This window comes from Malus sylvestris, chromosome 3 (assembly GCF_916048215.2).
Source record: "Malus sylvestris chromosome 3, drMalSylv7.2, whole genome shotgun sequence".
In the NCBI taxonomy this organism is placed as follows: domain Eukaryota; kingdom Viridiplantae; phylum Streptophyta; class Magnoliopsida; order Rosales; family Rosaceae; genus Malus; species Malus sylvestris.
Genome location: NC_062262.1, coordinates 21,571,097 through 21,590,095, shown reverse-complemented (window position 1 = coordinate 21,590,095; position 18,999 = coordinate 21,571,097). Strand labels below are relative to the sequence as shown.

The 18,999-nt window shown below is 37.2% G+C and overlaps 1 protein-coding gene and 1 pseudogene across 1 annotated transcript; one reads left to right on the top strand and one right to left on the bottom strand.

Moving 5' to 3' along the window:
• Positions 1 to 972: 972 nt before the first annotated feature.
• LOC126617062 (uncharacterized) lies at positions 973 to 2,255 on the bottom strand. The gene is made up of 3 exons (XM_050285132.1): positions 2,232 to 2,255; positions 1,287 to 2,108; positions 973 to 1,146 (listed from the first exon to the last, which is right to left on the bottom strand). Exons 1-3 carry the CDS (start codon positions 2,253 to 2,255, stop codon positions 973 to 975), a joined length of 1,020 nt encoding a protein of 339 aa, XP_050141089.1.
• An 11,284-nt stretch (positions 2,256 to 13,539) lies between these two features.
• On the top strand, positions 13,540 to 13,646 carry LOC126617527 (small nucleolar RNA R71; annotated as a pseudogene).
• The last annotated feature ends 5,353 nt before the right edge of the window (positions 13,647 to 18,999 follow it).

Below are 18,999 nucleotides of genomic sequence, written 5' to 3'. Positions count from 1 at the left end.
ATTAGTGCTATTCATGGTTAATCTGGGGCGTTGAGGTTCATGGTTTATTGGAAAAGCAACTGGAAATCGTTTTGTATGCAAGTATGTCATATGTGGAGAAGAACCCTCTAGCTAGCTTATCACCCATCCATTTACCCCAATTTCGTGCCAAAATCTGTTTAAGTCTTTAGTTTACTTGTTTTACTTTAAATTCGTCAAAAACCCAATCCCCTTTACTTTATTGTGTCAAATTAGTTAGAATCTGTCCAAACTTGTGTTTTAAGTATTTTAAAGTGTTCTGAGTCAAGTTAAAATCAATTTTCGTCCAAATCACCTCCTAGTGTCTAGTTTGAGCCTATTTGATTGTTTTGTGCTGTTTTGAGCCTTTTTAGTTTGTTTTGAGTTCTCTGAGTCTAGTTAAGTGTTTTCAAGCCTAGTTTATGTTTTTAAGTCAGTTTTAAGTAGATTAGCAATCCTCCTAATCCTCAGTCTAGAACGATCCCTACTTATATCTTTACTACAATTGTCAATAAGAGGGTTTAATTTGAGTGTTGTTTTATTTCACATCAAAGCATGAAGTACTTATTTCCAGCAATTGAGTCATTTTTCATAGGCCCACATAAATCAACATGAATAAGTTCAAGTGGAGCATTGGCTCTTTACACTTGATTCCTTGGGAATTCATCTCTGTGTTGCTTCCCATATTGGAATCTTCACAGACATTATTTCAAGTTGAGGCAAGCCATGAACCATATTTTTGTCTCTCAATTGCCTGAGACAACCAAAGTGCAGGTGTCTAAGTCTCTTGTGCCAAATCTGAGTAGAATAAGTGACACAAGCTTTCATTGCAATTTGATTTTCAGGTAGAAAGGTTAATGGATCACATCTATTCACTTTCTTCTTCACTTTAATAACTAAACAATCCAATGATGGACAATCAAACACATTGCACATTCCTTCACCAAATAATAAAAAGTATCCATGTTGATCCATTTAACCAACACTGAGCAAATTTTCTTTTAAACCAAGGAGGTTCATCATTTCTCTAACATACTTTCTCCCCTTGCTTGTGTCAATGACCAAAGAACCTATTCCAGCAACATTAGCAAGATCTCCAATTGGCATTTGAACTTTTCCTGCAACATTGGTTTTCATATCAACAAGCAGCTTTATATTCCATGTCATATAATTGTTGCAACCACTGTCAATGTACCATTCTTCATTAGTTTTGTCTCAGTAATTGCTTTGTTGGCATATAACAGATTTCCAATCACTTCCACCTAGTTTGCATTGTTTGTCTTTTGTACCATCTTTCCAGCAATACACTGTCTAGCCGAATGCCCAAACTTATCAGAAATGAAGCATTTAGGTTTCCCCTTGTGCCTACAGTCACCAAAGTGGTACTTAGAGCACACCTTGCATTGAGGTTTGGTAACCTCTTGACTCATTGGTTGAGTTGAATTCACATTCTGATAAATATTCTCAAAAGGTTTCTGTTGAAACTTGGATTTTGATTCCCACTTCTTACCCTTGGGATTCCAATTTTTCTGAACTATGGATGGACCAGAATGAGCACTGCTTTTGTTTTGCTCTTTTGAATTCTTAGAGAGTGAGGCAAAAACTCTCTCAATTGTATCAACAGTGTGCAAATCGAACTGTTGTTCTTGGCTCTTTAAGATTGCAACAACCTCCTGCAATTCTACAGTCTCTAAGCATTTTGTATTCTCAATAACCAAACATATATGATCATATGGTTTACTAAGACTAATCAAAACCTTCTGCACAAATCTCTCATTAGGGAGAATTTCACCAAATGTTTTCATTTGATTAATGAACTCATTTAGTCTTGTAAGATACCCAGATAAAGGCTCATTATCACACATTCTAGCATATTCAAACTCACACCTAAGGTTTTGAAGTTTTACTGATCTAACCTGATCACCACCATGGTACTCTCCATACAATAGATCCCATGCCATCTTTGTCGTTTCAGCGTTGGCGATTCGAGGGAAAATTTGATCAAATACTGCATTTTGGATAATTCCCAGGGCCCTTGCGTTCTTCATCAACACAGTAGCCATTTCTTCATCGATTTCATCCTCCGATGATCCTTCAACCTTCTTTTTCTTCTTCAAATAGGAAGTTATAACTCAATTTTCAACCAGACTCTACAACCCATGTGATTTGAAAATCATCACCATCTTAATTCTCTAGAACTCGTAGTTCTCACTGGAGAAAATTCGAGTTCTCACTTCCGAGCCGCCATATCCAGACATTGTTGATCTGAATTAGTTAAATAAAGGTTTCATATGGTATCAGAGCTTCGACAATCTTTATAGAGCTTCGAGCTAGCTATGATTTAGCTCATAGATTCACAGTTTCATGCCCAAATTCAAATAATTGAAACTGGCTATGAGGCCATGTTGTGATTTGATAGCGATTTTACCACTTGTAAAACAAAGGGTTAAACCATAGAAAATTCTTGCAAGAGAACAAGTGTTTGTAGTATAGAATGGCTCAAGCAAGGTCGATCTCCTCAGGGACTGATATAAACAATTTACGAGTTTTTGTGTATTTAACTTATTTAACTCTAAGAACTAAACTAATTTGACGAAACTAAATATTACTGCATGTGACTTAAACAAATATCTAAAATGGGAATTGGTTTATAGGAATAATGATTCAACTACACAAAACAAGTAAACGAGGAAATTCAAGATAAAATAAATGATTGAAGAAAAATAGATTGACAATATGCTAGAGTTCAACCTTTACCAACAACACTCCTACGTAGCTATTCCAATTGCTTAAATAATTGAAAACACATATGCTTTGAAAGTTGGATTTTCCTTGTGTATGTTTTACTTGTGACATTCAAGCTAAAACGCATACCACTACATGCAACTTATCCATGACATTTGGATTAAATATAAACATGAGTGATTCATAAATCTTGGTGAAAATCCTTTTGTTAACCCATGTAATCCCTAAGAGCATGATATTTACCTTAGGAGAGTACAATCCTCAATCACAAGAAGTACAACCAATTTTAACGTGACATTCGTTCAAAATTGCATCCGATAACTTTTCTAAGCATCCTAATGGTGATCAAGCATCAAGGTACATAGATAGTTTAATTCAGTGATTGAAAATATCAAAGCAAGCATGTAACAACACCTAAGCAATTGAAAGAGAAATCTACGTATTCATGTTGCGGCTCATGGCCTCACTCTAGCAAAATAAATTAGTTACACATACTTGTATTAATACATAAGAAATTATCCATAAAACAAAATAACAAAGAAAGAAAACCCCCGATTTAGAAAGACGAGCTCTCCGTTGCTCCTGACTTCTTTTCCTTTCTCCCGTGCTCCTGACTTCCTCTGCTCTTCCTCTCTCTGCGCATTGCCCTCTGCTTCTTGTATTGCTCTCCCTTCTTCTCTTATTCTTTTCTGTCCGTGTGCCATCCTCTCTATTTCCCTTTTTTTTATTTTTTCTTTTCTTTCTTCCTTCTGTCAGTCCATCCTTTCTGTCGGTCTCCCGTTTCTTTTCTCTTTTCTATTCCTGCATGTCCATGCCTTTCTCCTCTCTGTCTTCTTTGCTTTTATTCTTTCTGTCGGTGCCATCATATTTGCCATGCCCTACTCTCTTTTCTTCTTCTCTTTTTTCTTTCTTATTGCCCAACCTCCGTTTCCTTTTCTTTTTTTAATTTCTTTTCTTTCTATCTTTTTGTTCCACTTCCATGTGTTCTCATCCTTTATCTTTCTTTCTTGCCATTTGTTGCCTTAAACAATAAGGCAATGATTTTTCAAAACATCACCCCGTGTAGACAAGCTCCACTTCCATTTCTTTTATTTGTTTTTATTAATTCCTTTTCTCCATTTTGCTTGAAGTTGATCCTAAAACAAATTTAACTGCACATTATTACAAGGTAAGGTAAAATGCCACAATTTTAACACAAAAACATCACAAAGACTTTAGAAATAGATGGTATAAATGCATGAAAAATATGAGTGATCAAATACCCCAAACTTGCATTTTTGCTAGTCCTCGAGCAAAATAAAGAAAACAAAACACAACCTAAACCTTCCAAAGTTTGCCTCAGGGATTTCCAACGCACATGACATGTTAAAAATCATTATTCCCATAGATTTTTGTTATCTTCACACTTGAGCACATACTTAATCACAGTCACCACTTACTAGTTCACATTTAACCAATTAAAATAATGTTTTGAATGTAGTAACATGCCTTAGAGAATTTGCTCAATTCCTTACAAGATACTCTCTATTTTCACACATTTTCTGACTACACACCCTACACTAGTTATATGTGAGAAGATTGACGTAAACATGAAAACGAACACTCACATATATGTATAACAAAGAAAGCGATTTTTTGGAGTTATTAAGCATGTTTTAGATATGATCTCATGAATGGAATGCTACTACTTAGATGCAAGAACCAGTGACACCATATGCTCATACAAATTTCAAACTCCACATATTGAAACGCAAGACACTCAAGATGAAGTTAAGGGTTGTAATGAGGTTTAAGGGTAATGGCTAACAAAGAAAGGATAGGGATAACAAATGTTCTTAAAGCGATAGCAAGCAAAGCAATGAAATAGACACTTGGAAATCACTTTAGAATGCATAATCAACTTTTAATTACAAAGGGAAGATTGATGCAACACTTAGGGTCGAATTCAATGCTTTGGACCCTTTCTTCAACAAACAACACTTTAGACCTCTTTCTCACGTATTTTTCAACTCTTTTTCACTCTTTTCACAACTTTTCTTCTTTTCATTCTATTTTTCACGAATTTTTCTTTTCTACCCGTGCCTTATGAATGATTTTGGCATACACACACACACAAGAATCACTTCCCCCACACTTGTTTTTCTGCAAGAGTTCAACAAAAGGAATTCCTTCTAAATTATGCTTTACTATGCTTCAAGAACAAGGGTATGGATGGTCCTAATCTAGGCTAGGTGAGGATAGTGTGGGTAACAAAGAACATAGGCTACACAAGGCTCAACGGGGTTAAACTTAAACACATAATGAACAGGATAGGCTTTTTGGCTCTTGGCTCACTAAACAACTTCATCTTGAATATGTGTTATGCAAATCAATAACATGCTTTGAATGAAATAGGCATGAGTTCTAGCATTTGGAACTAAATGGTGAAACGCCTTCTAAGTAGCAACCAAGCAAAGAATAATGAGATCATGCAACGACTTAGAAAACAAGGATAGACAGATTATTAACTCTCCAAATAAACGTTTTGGCTCAAGTCTCACAAGGTTGTAGCGTTCATTTGAGTTCCTTCTTTCAAGCATGTTACAAAAACTGATTTTTCCTTTTATGATTGCATGTGAATTCATAAATTATAACCACAACCAAGCATACACCAAAGAGTAAATCAAATTTTCATCCATGTTTTTAACTCTCTTTAACAGTCATGTAATTAATAACCAAATCCTCATCATTGTGTTGGAAGGTACCCTAAGACACAAATAAACATACAAAAACAATTATTCAAATTTTTATAATATTTCGAATTTTTATGTCAAAACACACTGAAACACTCCAAAACAGCTTAAAAACACTTAAAACAGCAAGGAACAACACTAGAAGTAATGGGTGATAAACTCCTACGAATTTCATGCAAAACAATGGTTACCCCCCCACATTTAAATCAAACATTGTCCTCAATGTTTCAAACATAAACTCACACAAACAAACAACGAATAAACATGACAAGTATGGCAAAGTAAAAATTAGACAGAGTAGAGTTTAAGAACGCAAACTGGTTTTGGAGATAGATGATCTTGTTATCTTTCCACAGCTTTGATCTCGAACTGGTTTGGAATTCTGAGCGAGGAATATGAAAGTTCCTTGGTTTCAAATCAGACTCCTTCTGCTGGGTTGATTTGATTGTGCAGTCTGCATTCTTTTCTGCTTGTTTCTTCTGCACGGCGGGCAGGCACGAGGTAGAGGTGTTGGTCTGTTTCTTTCTTCAATCTTTCTAAGTGCCCACCTCTTTCTTTCTTTCTCCTTGTCCCTAGCTGAGGATGAATTGGCAAATTGTCTCCACATGTTTCGAGGTATCATTTTCACTTCCCTTATCTGTTCCCCAGGCAGATGTGGTAGACGAAGAGGAAGCATAAAATGATGAAGATGAGTACTCGAGAGCAAGGCTAGGTAAGCAATCAGGAAGAGGTTCCAGGCAGTCGGTTCCAGATCGGAAGATTGATACCAAGTGCTGGCTGATTGCTCTCTTTCTCCTTGTTCTAAAACAACGACAAGGAGAAAGACAAGGAGAAAGCATGATATAAGATACTCTTGCTTTCAACCTTCATGATATGAAATACTTTTGCTTTGGATGGGTTGTTTGCAGAGGTACCCCAAGGAATAAGGAACACTGAGTGACTCGAGAGGGTTTGTTGGAAAGGCATTCTCGGAGGTGATGGAAGGTTATGTATGTCTGCCTTGCCATGGAGGGTGAAGGTTGACATTTATAGGAAATAATAACCGGTACTGTTCTTTCACTCTTGTCGGCAACCGTTGGATGATTGAACAGTAAACTTCACGTGCTTTCTACTTTACCAGAAATGTCAACAGATTGCCCGTGATTTCCGTAAGCTGAGTGTGCATGTGACAGATGCTGACACGTCTGGATAAAGCAGATGCCTCTTCGATATCTGGAATCGGTGCTTCGACAAACTGCCTGTGATTTTCGCAAAGCTGAACGTGCATGTGAGAGATGCTGACACGTCTGGAAAAGCAGATGCCTCTCCGATTTCTGAGCCTGCCTCTTCGAAATCTGAGCTCCGTCGAGTGCAGAGGTTGCATGTGACGAGTACGGACAAATCTGGAACAAAGGATGGCCCGTGGTTTCTGAGCAAGCCCAACTTTTGAGAAAGCTAGCGCCTCTTCGATTTTTGAATTGGCCTCTTTGAATTCTGAGCTCACCTCTTCGATATCTGAAATCCCATCGAGTGTTGATTTTTATAGAGGCACGCAGTTCATTTCAAAGTACACTTGAATTTGCGCTTGTATAAACTCCCTTCTTGCACTTCTAATATCTTGACTTGTCTGATCTCTTCTTTCTTCAACACCTTTGAAAATGTCTGGCCCTTCCGACCGTCGTTTTGACTTGAACCTTGGTGAAGAGGCAGTCCCGCCTTCTCCAGACAACATATGGCGCCCATCCTTCATATCCCTTATTGGCCCTCTTACCATTGGGGATTCAGTGATGAAGAATGATATGACAACTGCGGTGGTGGCCCGGAACCTTGTCACTCCTAGAAATAACAGACTGCTTTCAAAACGGTCTGATGAATTGGCTGTTAAGGAGTCTCTGGCTCTTAGTGTGCAGTGTGTAGGTTCTGTGTCCAACATGGCCTAACGCCTATTTGCTCGAACCCGTCAAGTTGAATCGTTGGCGGCTGAAGTGATGAGTCTCAAATAGGAGATTAGAGGGCTCAAGCATGAGAATAAACAGTTGCACAAGCTCGCACACAACTATGCCACAAACATGAAGAGGAAAATTGACCAGATGCAGGAATCTGATGGTCAGATTTTACTTGATCATCGGAGGTTTGTGGGTTTGTTCCAACAGCATTTGCCTTCGTCTTCTGGGGCTGTACCACGTAGTGAAGCTCCAAATGATCAACCTCCGATACCTCCTCCTTCTGTGGCCCCGCCGACTGCTGAGGCTCCGCTGACTACTGAGACTTCTCCTAAGCAGCTTTTGTGAAGGCTCCCTCTTGTATTTATCTGCTTAATGTTCCTTCCTTTTTTATGAATGTAAAAATACATTGCATAACTGTCAGTGTTTCAAAAATTAACCCACACCAAAAACAATTAAACAAGCAACAAATAAAAATATCAATCATGGAAAAATAAAACTACAGAAAAGGGAAGGTTTTTAGAAACGCAAAACTGATTGTTGAGCAATTCAAAAATCTTCCTTATTTGAATACATGGGTTGCCTCCCAAGAAGCGCTTGCTTTAACGTCTTGCAGCCGGACGATACCTCCAGCTAAGCTTGAATAGGACCCAAGGTGTGGAGGTGATCTTCGAATGGAAGGTGATACTTGAAGTGATCGGGCAATGGTGTAAATTCTAGTGTGGGTGCCTGAATCATCAAAATCAGCAAGTTAGTGGAAAAAAAAATGATTTTTTATTTTTTTTAGTTTATTTTTACGAAGAAGTAAACTAACAAAATATTATTTCCACCCCCAAACTTAATTATAGCATTGTTCCCAATGATAATGAAAGGAATTTTGAACAATAAACAAAAAAAATGGAAGGAAAAAAATACAAAATGAAATCAATACACATAAAGAAAAGGAAAGAACACACCAATTTGTGTAGGTGAGGAGAGCAGCAGTAAAAATGCATTTTTGTTCCATGATAGAATTCCAAATCATCCCCAAACTTGTTTCAACACGTCCCATTATGCATAACAAATGTGTGAGTAACCCGTGGGATTAAGAAAGTTTGCAAGAAGTTGTGGTAGAGATTTGCAAAATCATTACCTGCATAAGGAAGAAAAAGTAGGACTTAAACACACAAACCAGAAAACAACAGAAAAATAGAACAAAAACATTTAAAATTATTCAAACTAAAGATGAAAGATAGAAAGCTTGGGTTGCCTCCCAAGAAGCGCTTTAGTTACTGTCTAGAGCTAGACATTCTGTTGGCAGTTTGATTCAAATAACAGGTTCCTTTAAAGTGATGGAATCCTTGGCAAGATCATATGGAGACTCCTTGTATAACTTCAAGCGATGTCCATTAACTTTGAAGACAAAACCAGTTTGCATGTCTTGGATATCCACAGCCTCATGAAGATGGACCTGTACAACACGATATGGACCATTCCAACGTGATTTTAGCTTTCCTGGGAATAGTTTCAATCTCGAATTAAAAAGCAAAACCTTCTGACCTGGTTGAAACTCTTTGCGAATGATGTGAGCATCATGAAATTTCTTGGTCTTATCCTTGTAAATTTTTGCATTCTCATAAGCATCATTCCTTATTTCTTCCAGTTCATTCAACTGCAACTTTCGCTTCTCTCCCGCTGCTTGGTAGTCAAAATTGAGGTGCTTAATAGCCCAATATGCCTTGTGCTCAAGTTCCATAGGTAGATGGCAAGCTTTTCCATACACCAAACGAAAAGGAGACATCCCAATTGGTGTCTTATAAGCTGTCCTATATGCCCACAAAGCATCAGTAAGCTTTAAACTCCAATCCTTTCGAGATGAACTGATAGTTTTCTCAAGAATCCTCTTGAGCTCACGATTAGATACTTCAACTTGTCCAGATGTCTGTGGATGGTATGGGGTGGCTATGCGATGGTGAATATGATACTCGGCACAAAGGGCAGCCATGGTGCAGTTTAAGAAATGCGTACCTTCGTCACTGATGATAGCACGAGGTACTCCAAATCGAGGAAAAATAATATTCTGCAAGAAACCTAACACCACAGAACTTTTGCATGTTGGAGAAACTATTGCCTCCACCCACTTAGAGACATAATCAACTGCTACCAAGATGTAAAGATTGCCATGTGAAGAAGGGAAAGGTCCCATGAAGTCTATACCCCAAACATCAAATAGTTCAATCACCAAAATACTTTGTTGAGGCATCTCATTTCTCTGAGAAAGATTTCCAACTCTTTGACACTTATCACAAGCTTGGCAGCATAGGTATGCATCTTTGAATAAAGATGGCCAAAAGAAACCACTCTGTAAGATCTTGGCCGCTGTCCTTCTTGGTCCAAAATGACCACCACATGCATAGTGGTGAGCAAACTTCAAAATGCTTTCTTGTTATTCTAAGGGGACACACTGACGAATGATTTGATCTTGGCAATGCTTGAAAAGGTATGGCTCATCCCAAAAGTAGTGTTTTACAGTGGAGAGGAACTTCTTCCTTTGTTGGTAGCTGAACTCTGATGGTATTTCTCCAGATGCCAAATAATTTGCGATGTCAGCATACCATGGTACTTGATGAGTAACCGCTAGAAGTTGCTCGTCTGGAAAGCTCTCTTGCAGGGGCAATGAATCTGCCTCATCAGTGCTTGCATTTACTAATCTTGAGAGATGATCCGCCACAACATTCTCACGTCCCTTTTTATCTAGGATCTCCAAATCAAACTCTTACAAGAGAAGGACCCATCGAATCAATCGTGGTTTGGCCTCTTTTTTAGACAATAAGTACTTGAGAGCAGAATGATCAGAATACACAATGACTTTAGCACCAACTAAGTACGATCGAAACTTTTCAAGAGCAAATACCACTGCAAGTAATTCTTTTTCTGTAGTGGCATAATTCAGCTGAGCATCATTCAAAGTGCAGCTGGCATAATATATAACATGGGGGAGCTTGTCACGCCGCTGACCAAGGACAGCACCCACAACGTAATCGGAAGCATCGCACATGAGCTCAAAAGGAAGGGTCCAATCTGGAACTGTTATAATTGGGGCTGATGTGAGAAGATCCTTCAATTTGTTGAAAGCATCATGACAATCTGCATTAAAATCAAAACAAGCATCTTTAGCAAGTAAATTACAAAGAGGACGACTAATTTTGGAAAAATCCTTAATGAATCTTCGATAAAAACCAGCATGTCCCAAGAAAGATCTCACATTCTTCACAGAAGTTGGTGGTGGTAATTTGGCGATCACCTCAATCTTTGCCTTGTCGACCTCTATTCCTTTGCTTGAAATTAGATGTCCTAGCACAATGCCATGCTTAACCATAAAATGGCATTTCTCCCAATTTAACACAAGATTAGTCTCCCTGCATCTTTCCAAAACCAAAGACAAGTTATCCAAATATATATCGAAAGAATTACCAAAACCAGAAAAGTCATCCATAAAAACCTCAACAATATTTTCAACCATTCTAGAAAAAATACTCATCATGCATCGTTGGAAAGTGGCAGGGGCATTGCACAATCCAAATGGCATTCGTCTGTATGCAAATGTACGAAAAGGGCATGTAAACGTTGTCTTCTCTTGATCCTCAGGGGCAATTGGAATTTGGTTGTATCCTGAATAATCATCTAAGAAATAATAGAAAGAATGACCAGCTAGTCTCTCAAGCATCTGATCAATGAATGGTAGCAGAAAATGATCCTTTCTAGTGCTGTTATTGGGCTTTCTATAGTCAACACACATTCGCCATCCAGTGGTCATCCTTGTAGGCACAAGCTCGTTGTTATCATTCTTCACCATAGTAATACCAGTTTTCTTTGGAACCACCTGAGTTGGGCTCACCCATTTACTATCCGAGATTGGATAAATAATACCTGCATCAAGCAACTTCATCACCTCAACTCTTACAACTTCCTTCATGATCGGATTTAGACGTCTTTGAGCTTCAACAATTGGTTTAGTTCCAGCTTCCATAAAAATTCTATGCATGCACAAAGCTGGACTAATGCCCTTTATGTCAGCAAGTGTCCACCCCAGAGCATCTTGATACTTGCGAAGAACTCTTAGTAATTTGTCTTCCTCCGTGTCATTAAGATCAGCAGCAATAATAACAGGTAAGGTCTCATTCACCCCGAGATGAGCATACTTGAGGTGGCTCGGCAGTAGCTTGAGCTCTAACTTCGAAGCTTGCTCACTTGAAGGAAGAAGGGGCTTCTTAGGTACTCCAAGGCTTTCATAAACATGTCGCCACCTTGGATTATGAATTGGTGCACTATCCAATGCAGCAATGACGTCCACCACATTTTCTTCCATAGATAAAGTAGCATCATGGTTGGTGAGGCAAGTTAACAGCTCATCATTAGATGATCGTGAGGCAAAGTTTGCATGCACAATCCCATCCAAAACATCAACACGAAAACACTCTTCATGTTCGAAAGGACGCTTGACAGCTTCAAAGAGTTTGAATACAATTGACTCTCCTTGCACTCTTAAGGTTAAAGTACCTGCTTCCACATCAATAAGTGTCCGGGCGGTGGCCATGAACGGTCGGCCTAAAATGAGAGGCACTTCCTTGTCTTCCTCCATGTCAAGTACAATGAAATCAGCTGGAAGATAGAATTTATCCACTTTAATAATCACATCTTCCAGAATACCCAAAGGATAGGTTACGGACCTATCTGCCAATTGAAGACTCACAGATGTGGACTTGAGTTCTCCTTCACCTAATTTTTGAAAAACAGAATAAGGCATAAGGTTAACACTTGCTCCTAAATCAATCAATACTTTATGAAAATCAAGACTACCAATAGTACAAGAGATAGTTAAACTCCCCGGATCTTTCTTCTTGGGTGGTAGCTTATGTAAGAGGACATCACTGCATTGCTCAAATAAAATCACCTTCTCGTATTCCAAGAACTTTTTCTTTTTAGAACATAGCTCCTTCAGAAATTTGGCATATGATGGGATTTGTTTAATAGCATCTAATAGAGGCAAATTAATTTGAACCTTAGCCAACGTCTTCATGAATTCAATGCATTGTTGATCCTTGGAACGTTGTTGCTGCCTTTGTGGAAATGGCAAAGGTGGCTTGTATGGTGGCTTGTCAGAAGGTGCAAATAAACTACCAAGGCCTTTTTCCTTGTTTGCATCAAAGTTGGGTCGAGATTGCACTTTATTACTTGCACTAGGATCTGGAATACCTGCTACAGAAATAACCTCTGATCGAGACTTTGCAGCTAACGGTGCACTTTCAGTAAGCTCTTCTTCTTCCACTTCGGCTTCATGGTGCACCACTTCTCTGTTGTCATAGCTCTTACCACTTCTCAATGTCCGTATTACTTTGCAATGCTCCATCCCTCTTGGATTTTGCTCAGATTGGCTCGGGCACTTTCCCTTCTCTCTTTCATTGAACATGGTAGCAAGCTGTCCAACTTGAGTCTCCAAATTCCCCACTGATGCCGTGAGATTCTGAATGCTAGTTTGTGTGGATTGGACAAAACTGTTGGTGCTATTAGAGAGAGCGGACATATGTTGAGCTAGCTGTGACATTTGGTCTTCAAGAGATGGTTTCTTAGTCTCACTAGTTGATTGGTAAGATTGTTGGTATTGACGTGGCTGTTGGTTGCCACCCTAACTGAGATTGGGGTGGTTCTTCCACCCAGGATTATATGTATTGGAATAAGGGTCACTTCTGGGTCTAATGAAATTATTCACCATATTCACATGCTCTTGCACAAGCTCAGGATAGTTATCCTTGTTGGGGCATTGAGTGATGTCATGAGTTGTCTCACTACAAATGATGCAAGCTTCCTGGGCATTGGGCATGGAAGAGACCTGCATTAAGGCAGCAAACTTGGCATTAAAATTCTTTTCCATTTTAGCAATTTGAGCAGAAACATTAGGAGAACCCTGAGAAATCTCAAAAACTCCCCTCTTTTGTGTTTGTTCTTCTATCCATTGTTGGGATTCAGAAGCCATCATATCAAACAACTCAAATGCTTCCCTTGCAGATTTTGACATTAACGACCCTCCAGCAGATGCATTCACTTGACTTTTGGTGGTGGCATTGAGACCATCATAAAATATGTTCATTTGAAGGTTAGAATCAAACCCAGCATGAGGACATTTTGTGTACATCTCATTATACCTTTCCCAAGCTTCATGGAAAGACTCGTTTGGTTTTTAAGTGAAAGCCAATATCTCTTTCTTGAGTGCAAGAGTCTTGGAAGAAGGAAAAAAATTATTGAGAAATTTTTCTTGCAATTCCGTCCATGTTGTAATGCTATTGGCAGGCAGAGAATGCAGCCACGCCTTGGCTTTGTCCTTCAAAGAGAACGGGAACAAGCGTAACTTGATAGCTTCAGAAGAGAAACCTCTGATTATGGTGTTGTCACATGCCTCAATAAAATCAGCCATATGCATGTTGGGATCACTGTTTGGCAACCCATGAAAGGATGGCAATATGTTGAAGATGTGAGGTTTGATTTCAAAGGTTGTCCCATCTTTCACATCTGGATATATAATGCACCTTGGCACTGCATTGATTCTCACTGCCAATGAATTCCTTAAAGGTTGACCTGCTGCAGGTAAGGCTAGGGCCATGTGTGCAACTGGTGCCAAAGGTTGGAAAATAGATGTGTTGCTCTCAAGACCACGGAACAAATCCTTAAGAAAAGTATCACCAAGGTTGGAATCCTGTGCTAAATATTTTTCTCTAGCTAACTTCCTTGCACTTCTCTCTGGTTCAGGGTCGTAAGGAATAAGCACTTGTTTCTTGGACCTTGTTCCAATCACCATATACTACACCTGAACAAACAACAGAAATATTAAGCCAAAAAAATAAAAAAATAAAAATAAAAATAAAAGTAAAATAAAATAAAACTTAACAGAAAGTAACTAAACAACAAAAAGGAAAAGAAAGTAAGTAAACCTAGATGAATTAAAAACACAATTTATGCAAATTGGCAACCACTAGTTAGTTAAACAAAGACAAAAATCTCACACCACACATCCACTGCACTTAATCAAAGATCGAAACTCAACTAAATTAATTGCTTTTTTTTTTTTAAATTTAATGATTAATAAAAATAAGACTTAAACATAAGCATAAGAAAAATAAACACAAAATCTCGGGAACTGTTGGCACAGTCCCCGGCAACGGCGCCAATTTCTTGATAGCGATTTTACCACTTGTAAAACAAATGGTTAAACCATAGAAAATTCTTGTAAGAGAACAAGTGTTTGTAGTATAGAATGGCTCAAGCAAGGTCGATCTCCTCAGGGACTGATATAAACAATTTACGAGTTTTTGTGTATTTAACTTATTTAACTCTAAGAACTAAACTAATTTGACGAAACTAAATATTACTGGATGTGACTTACACAAATATCTAAAATGGGAATTGGTTTATAAGAATAATGATTCAACTAAACAAAACAAGTAAACGAGGAAATTCAAGATAAAATAAATGATTGAAGAAAAATAGATTGACAATATGCTAGAGTTCAACCTTTACCAACAACACTCCTACGTAGCTATTCCAATTGCTTAAATAATTGAAAACACATATGCTTTGAAAGTTAGATTTTCCTTGTGTATGTTTTACTTGTGACATTCAAGCTAAAACGCATACCACTACATGCAACTTATCCATGACATTTGGATTAAATATAAACATGAGTGATTCATTAATCTTGGTGAAAATCCTTTTGTTAAACCATGTAATCCCTAAGAGCATGATATTTACCTTAGGAGAGTACAATCCTCAATCACAAGAAGCACAACCAATTTTAACGTGACATTTGTTCAAAATTGCATCCGATAACTTTTCTAAGCATCCTAATGGTGATCAAGCATCAAGGTACATAGATAGTTTAATTCAGTGATTGAAAATATCAAAGCAAGCATGTAACAACACTTAAGCAATTGAAAGAGAAATCTACGTATTCATGTTGCGGCTCATGACCTCACTCTAGCAAAATAAATTAGTTATACATACTTGTATTAATACATAAGAAATTATCCATAAAACAAAATAACAAAGAAAGAAAACACCCGATTTAGCAAGACGAGCTCTCCGTTGCTCCTGACTTCTTTTCCTTTCTCCCGTGCTCCTGACTTCCTCTGCTCTTCCTCTCTCTGTGCATTGCCCTCTGCTTCTTGTATTGCTCTCCCTTCTTCTCTTATTCTTTTCTGTTCGTGTGCCATCCTCTCTATTTCCCTTTTTTTTTATTTTTTCTTTTCTTTCTTCCTTCTGTCAGTCCATCATTTCTGTCGGTCTCCCCTTTCTTTTCTCTTTTCTATTCCTGCATGTCCGTGCCTTTCTCCTCTCTGTCTTCTTTGCTTTTATTCTTTCTGTCCGTGCCATCATATTTGCCGTGCCCTACTCTCTTTTCTTCTTCTCTTTTTTCTTTCTTATTGCCCAACCTCCGTTTCCTTTTCTTTTTTTAATTTCTTTTCTTTCTATCTTTTTGTTCCACTTCCATGTGTTCTCATCCTTTATCTTTCTTTCTTGCCATCTGTTGCCTTAAACAATAAGGCAATGATTTTTCAAAACATCACCCCGTGGAGACAAGCTCCACTTCCATTTCTTTTATTTGTTTTTATTAATTCCTTTTCTCCATTTTGCTTGAAATTGATCCTAAAACAAATTTAACTGCACATTATTACAAGGTAAGGTAAAATGCCACAATTTTAACACAAAAACATCACAAAGACTTTAGAAATAGATGGTATAAATGCATGAAAAATATGAGTGATCATGATTTGCAGAAGACTGGTTATGAATAATAGATGAAGAACCAAAAAAATAGGAAGGATAACAATGGAGGAATTTTCTTGAAGGTTTCTGTCTTTGCAAAATCTAGCACAGCATGTTCTCATTCATTTGATTACAATTCACACTTTAACTGTGCTTTTTATAACCGTTAGAATCTCTCTTCACAATAACAATCTCAGCCTTACATTTAGTTAGCTGCTAGGATCATTATATCTGGCATTATTTGCCTTACTATATTAGAGCTGCACACTTGGTATTTAGACTTAAGTGAATACACAAATGTAATACACATCTTATTTCCTAACCAGCTAGAGACTTACAATTCAACAAACGGATGAAGATCCATCCTCCTTCATCTTCGATTTAGCTTTCTCCTTCTTCTTCTTTGATTATGAGATTACAATCTCTTTGTCTGCCACTTCCAAATCTTGTACGATTTGAAGATAGTAATCATCTTGACTTTCTAGAATTCAAATTCCGTTCCATAAAAAAAGGAAGCTTGTAGCTCACTGCTTCTAGGTCCAGCCATTTAGCTCGAATCAGAATGAAGTTGAGAGATTTCTCATTGGATTTTCTCACAAAAATTTCATAGAACAAATACTTGTTGGATATAAGTCAACAATCTGTGATAATTGATATATGCTAATAAATAATAAATGCAATAGGAATTAACAGAATATAAACTAGAATACGATTTATAAAAACAGACAACTTGAAGATCGAGATATATGCTAATAAATAATGAATGCAATAGGAATTAACAGAATATAAACTAGAATACGATTTATAAAAACAGACAACTTGAAGATCGAGGCTTGCGTACCGCAATGTCCTTGAAACAGAAATTTCGCCCCTACTCAGTGCTTGTAGTTCTACGGACGTCTGCTTCACCAGGATTCAACGATCTAAGTCAGAAATTTCAGCACCGGAAAATTGACTTCTGGCGAATATTAATGTGGTTCTCTCAGAAAGGATGTTTATGATTGCAGGAGAAGATTTATGATTTTTCTGTATCTTAAATGCCATGCAGATGGATGTATATATAATGTGATTATACCTGTTCGCAACAGGTATGAGGAAGGGATGCATCTGTTGGGAGACATCTGCTGAAAATGGTGTTTTTGTTTCTGCGTTTTCACACTTCAGACTTCATCTGAAAAGATGAGTCTGTTGGTAAAAATAATTAATTAATTAATTTAAATTCGAAATTAAAAAATAATTAATTAATTCCGAAAATAAATAATTAATTTAATTATTAGAGCCCAAGGCCCATCTTTTGACAATTAAATATATATTAATTATATATTAAATATAATTAATTATATATTAATTACCAATTAACTAGTACACCCCAAAGCCCAACCCCAAGGGTTAGCCCAATTTTAGTCTCCAGGCCTATGACTCCAATCACTTTCTATAAAGAACAAAGCCTTATAAAGTGATAAAATCTTTTGGAAATGGTCAATGTGGGACAAAGAAATTTCTACTCAAACTTCCAACAATACCCAGTTCAGAATCGAACTTGAGCTCTAGATACCATGTTACAATCTCTCTTTGTATTCAAATGAATTTCTGGGAAATAACCATGATGAAGGAAGAAGAACGTAAAACGAAGAAAAATGGTGAAACAAAAACTTGGATCCCAATCTCAAGGAGCATGAAACATGCTATCTGTGTGTGTATTTCATTCCATCACAAGAGTACAAATCTAGCCGTTAGGCTAGAGAGAATATAGGAAAGCCTATGAGTTCATCCTACCATGCATTTACAAAGCCTTATAAGACCTTGTCACTTGCTTAACATCTGAGCCTAAGACTAAAGATACAATCTCAGCCCTTGATAACTATTGCCACATGAACCAACGGTTTAGAATTTATTAACCAACGGTTGTTATGATAGAGTCCCGCAGAAAGGAGTTACTGATCAAAAGCAGATCAGCTGTATAGCCTGCATGATGTATGATAAGTCCCTATTATACCATATATTTTACCCTTATCTTAGTTATAGTTTATTTGTTATTTTGGTAGAATTTTGATACTTTGTTATATATTTTCAATGTAGGACATTAGACTTTCTTTGGGGCAAAAAGTGATCAAATGGATGAATTTTAGAGTGATTCTAATTGGAGATGTTCGTGAGTCTTTCAAGATGATTGTGTCAAAATTTCAGATTTTTCTACCAAGCCATTTGACCGTGGCGATGAAATAAAAGCTCAGCGCACATCATTTCCAGATTGACGTTTTTGCACGTTTTAGGTATTTTGGAGGTCACGATGACATATTTTGAGGAAGATTCTTTCTGAGGATTTGTTAGGGACGTCTCAATCTTTAAAATGAGACCTTTTGGGACCAAATCAGAATTGATTTGGTCAATCAAAAGATGGATTTTCTGATAAGTTCGAATTTTAGTTTAAATTGAAAATATTTTATTTTCTGTTTTATTATTTTATTATGTTTCCTAATTTTATTCTAAGATCTTTTAGGGTTTTATTTTGTATTTAGTATAAATAAGGTTATTAAGCCATTAGGAAAAGAGGAAGGGAGGAGAACACAAGCACCACTCAGAGAGCTTTTCAAGTTTATTTTCAAGATGTTTTTTATCCATGTTAATAATAATATTTTATTTTATGACTGTTCGTAACTAGTTTCGTTTGCTAGGACGAGGCCACGAGCCTTAGCAAAAATAGGTAGTTTCTTTTTAATTTGCTTATGATATTATACATGCAAGTTTTGAATTATTAATCACCGGTCTAAACTATCCAATTGTTTTGATGATTGACCACCATTAGG

Excerpts from the sequence above, each read along its gene's own strand:
- LOC126617062 (XM_050285132.1), bottom strand. The coding sequence starts at position 2,255 with ATGTCTGGATATGGCGGCTCGGAA. Across the intron at positions 2,109-2,231 it reads CTGGATATGGCGGCTCGGAA|AAGAAAAAGAAGGTTGAAGG; the intron begins GTGAGAACTCGA and ends TCCTATTTGAAG. Across the intron at positions 1,147-1,286 it reads AGTGTATTGCTGGAAAGATG|CTGCTTGTTGATATGAAAAC; the intron begins GTACAAAAGACA and ends TGGAATATAAAG.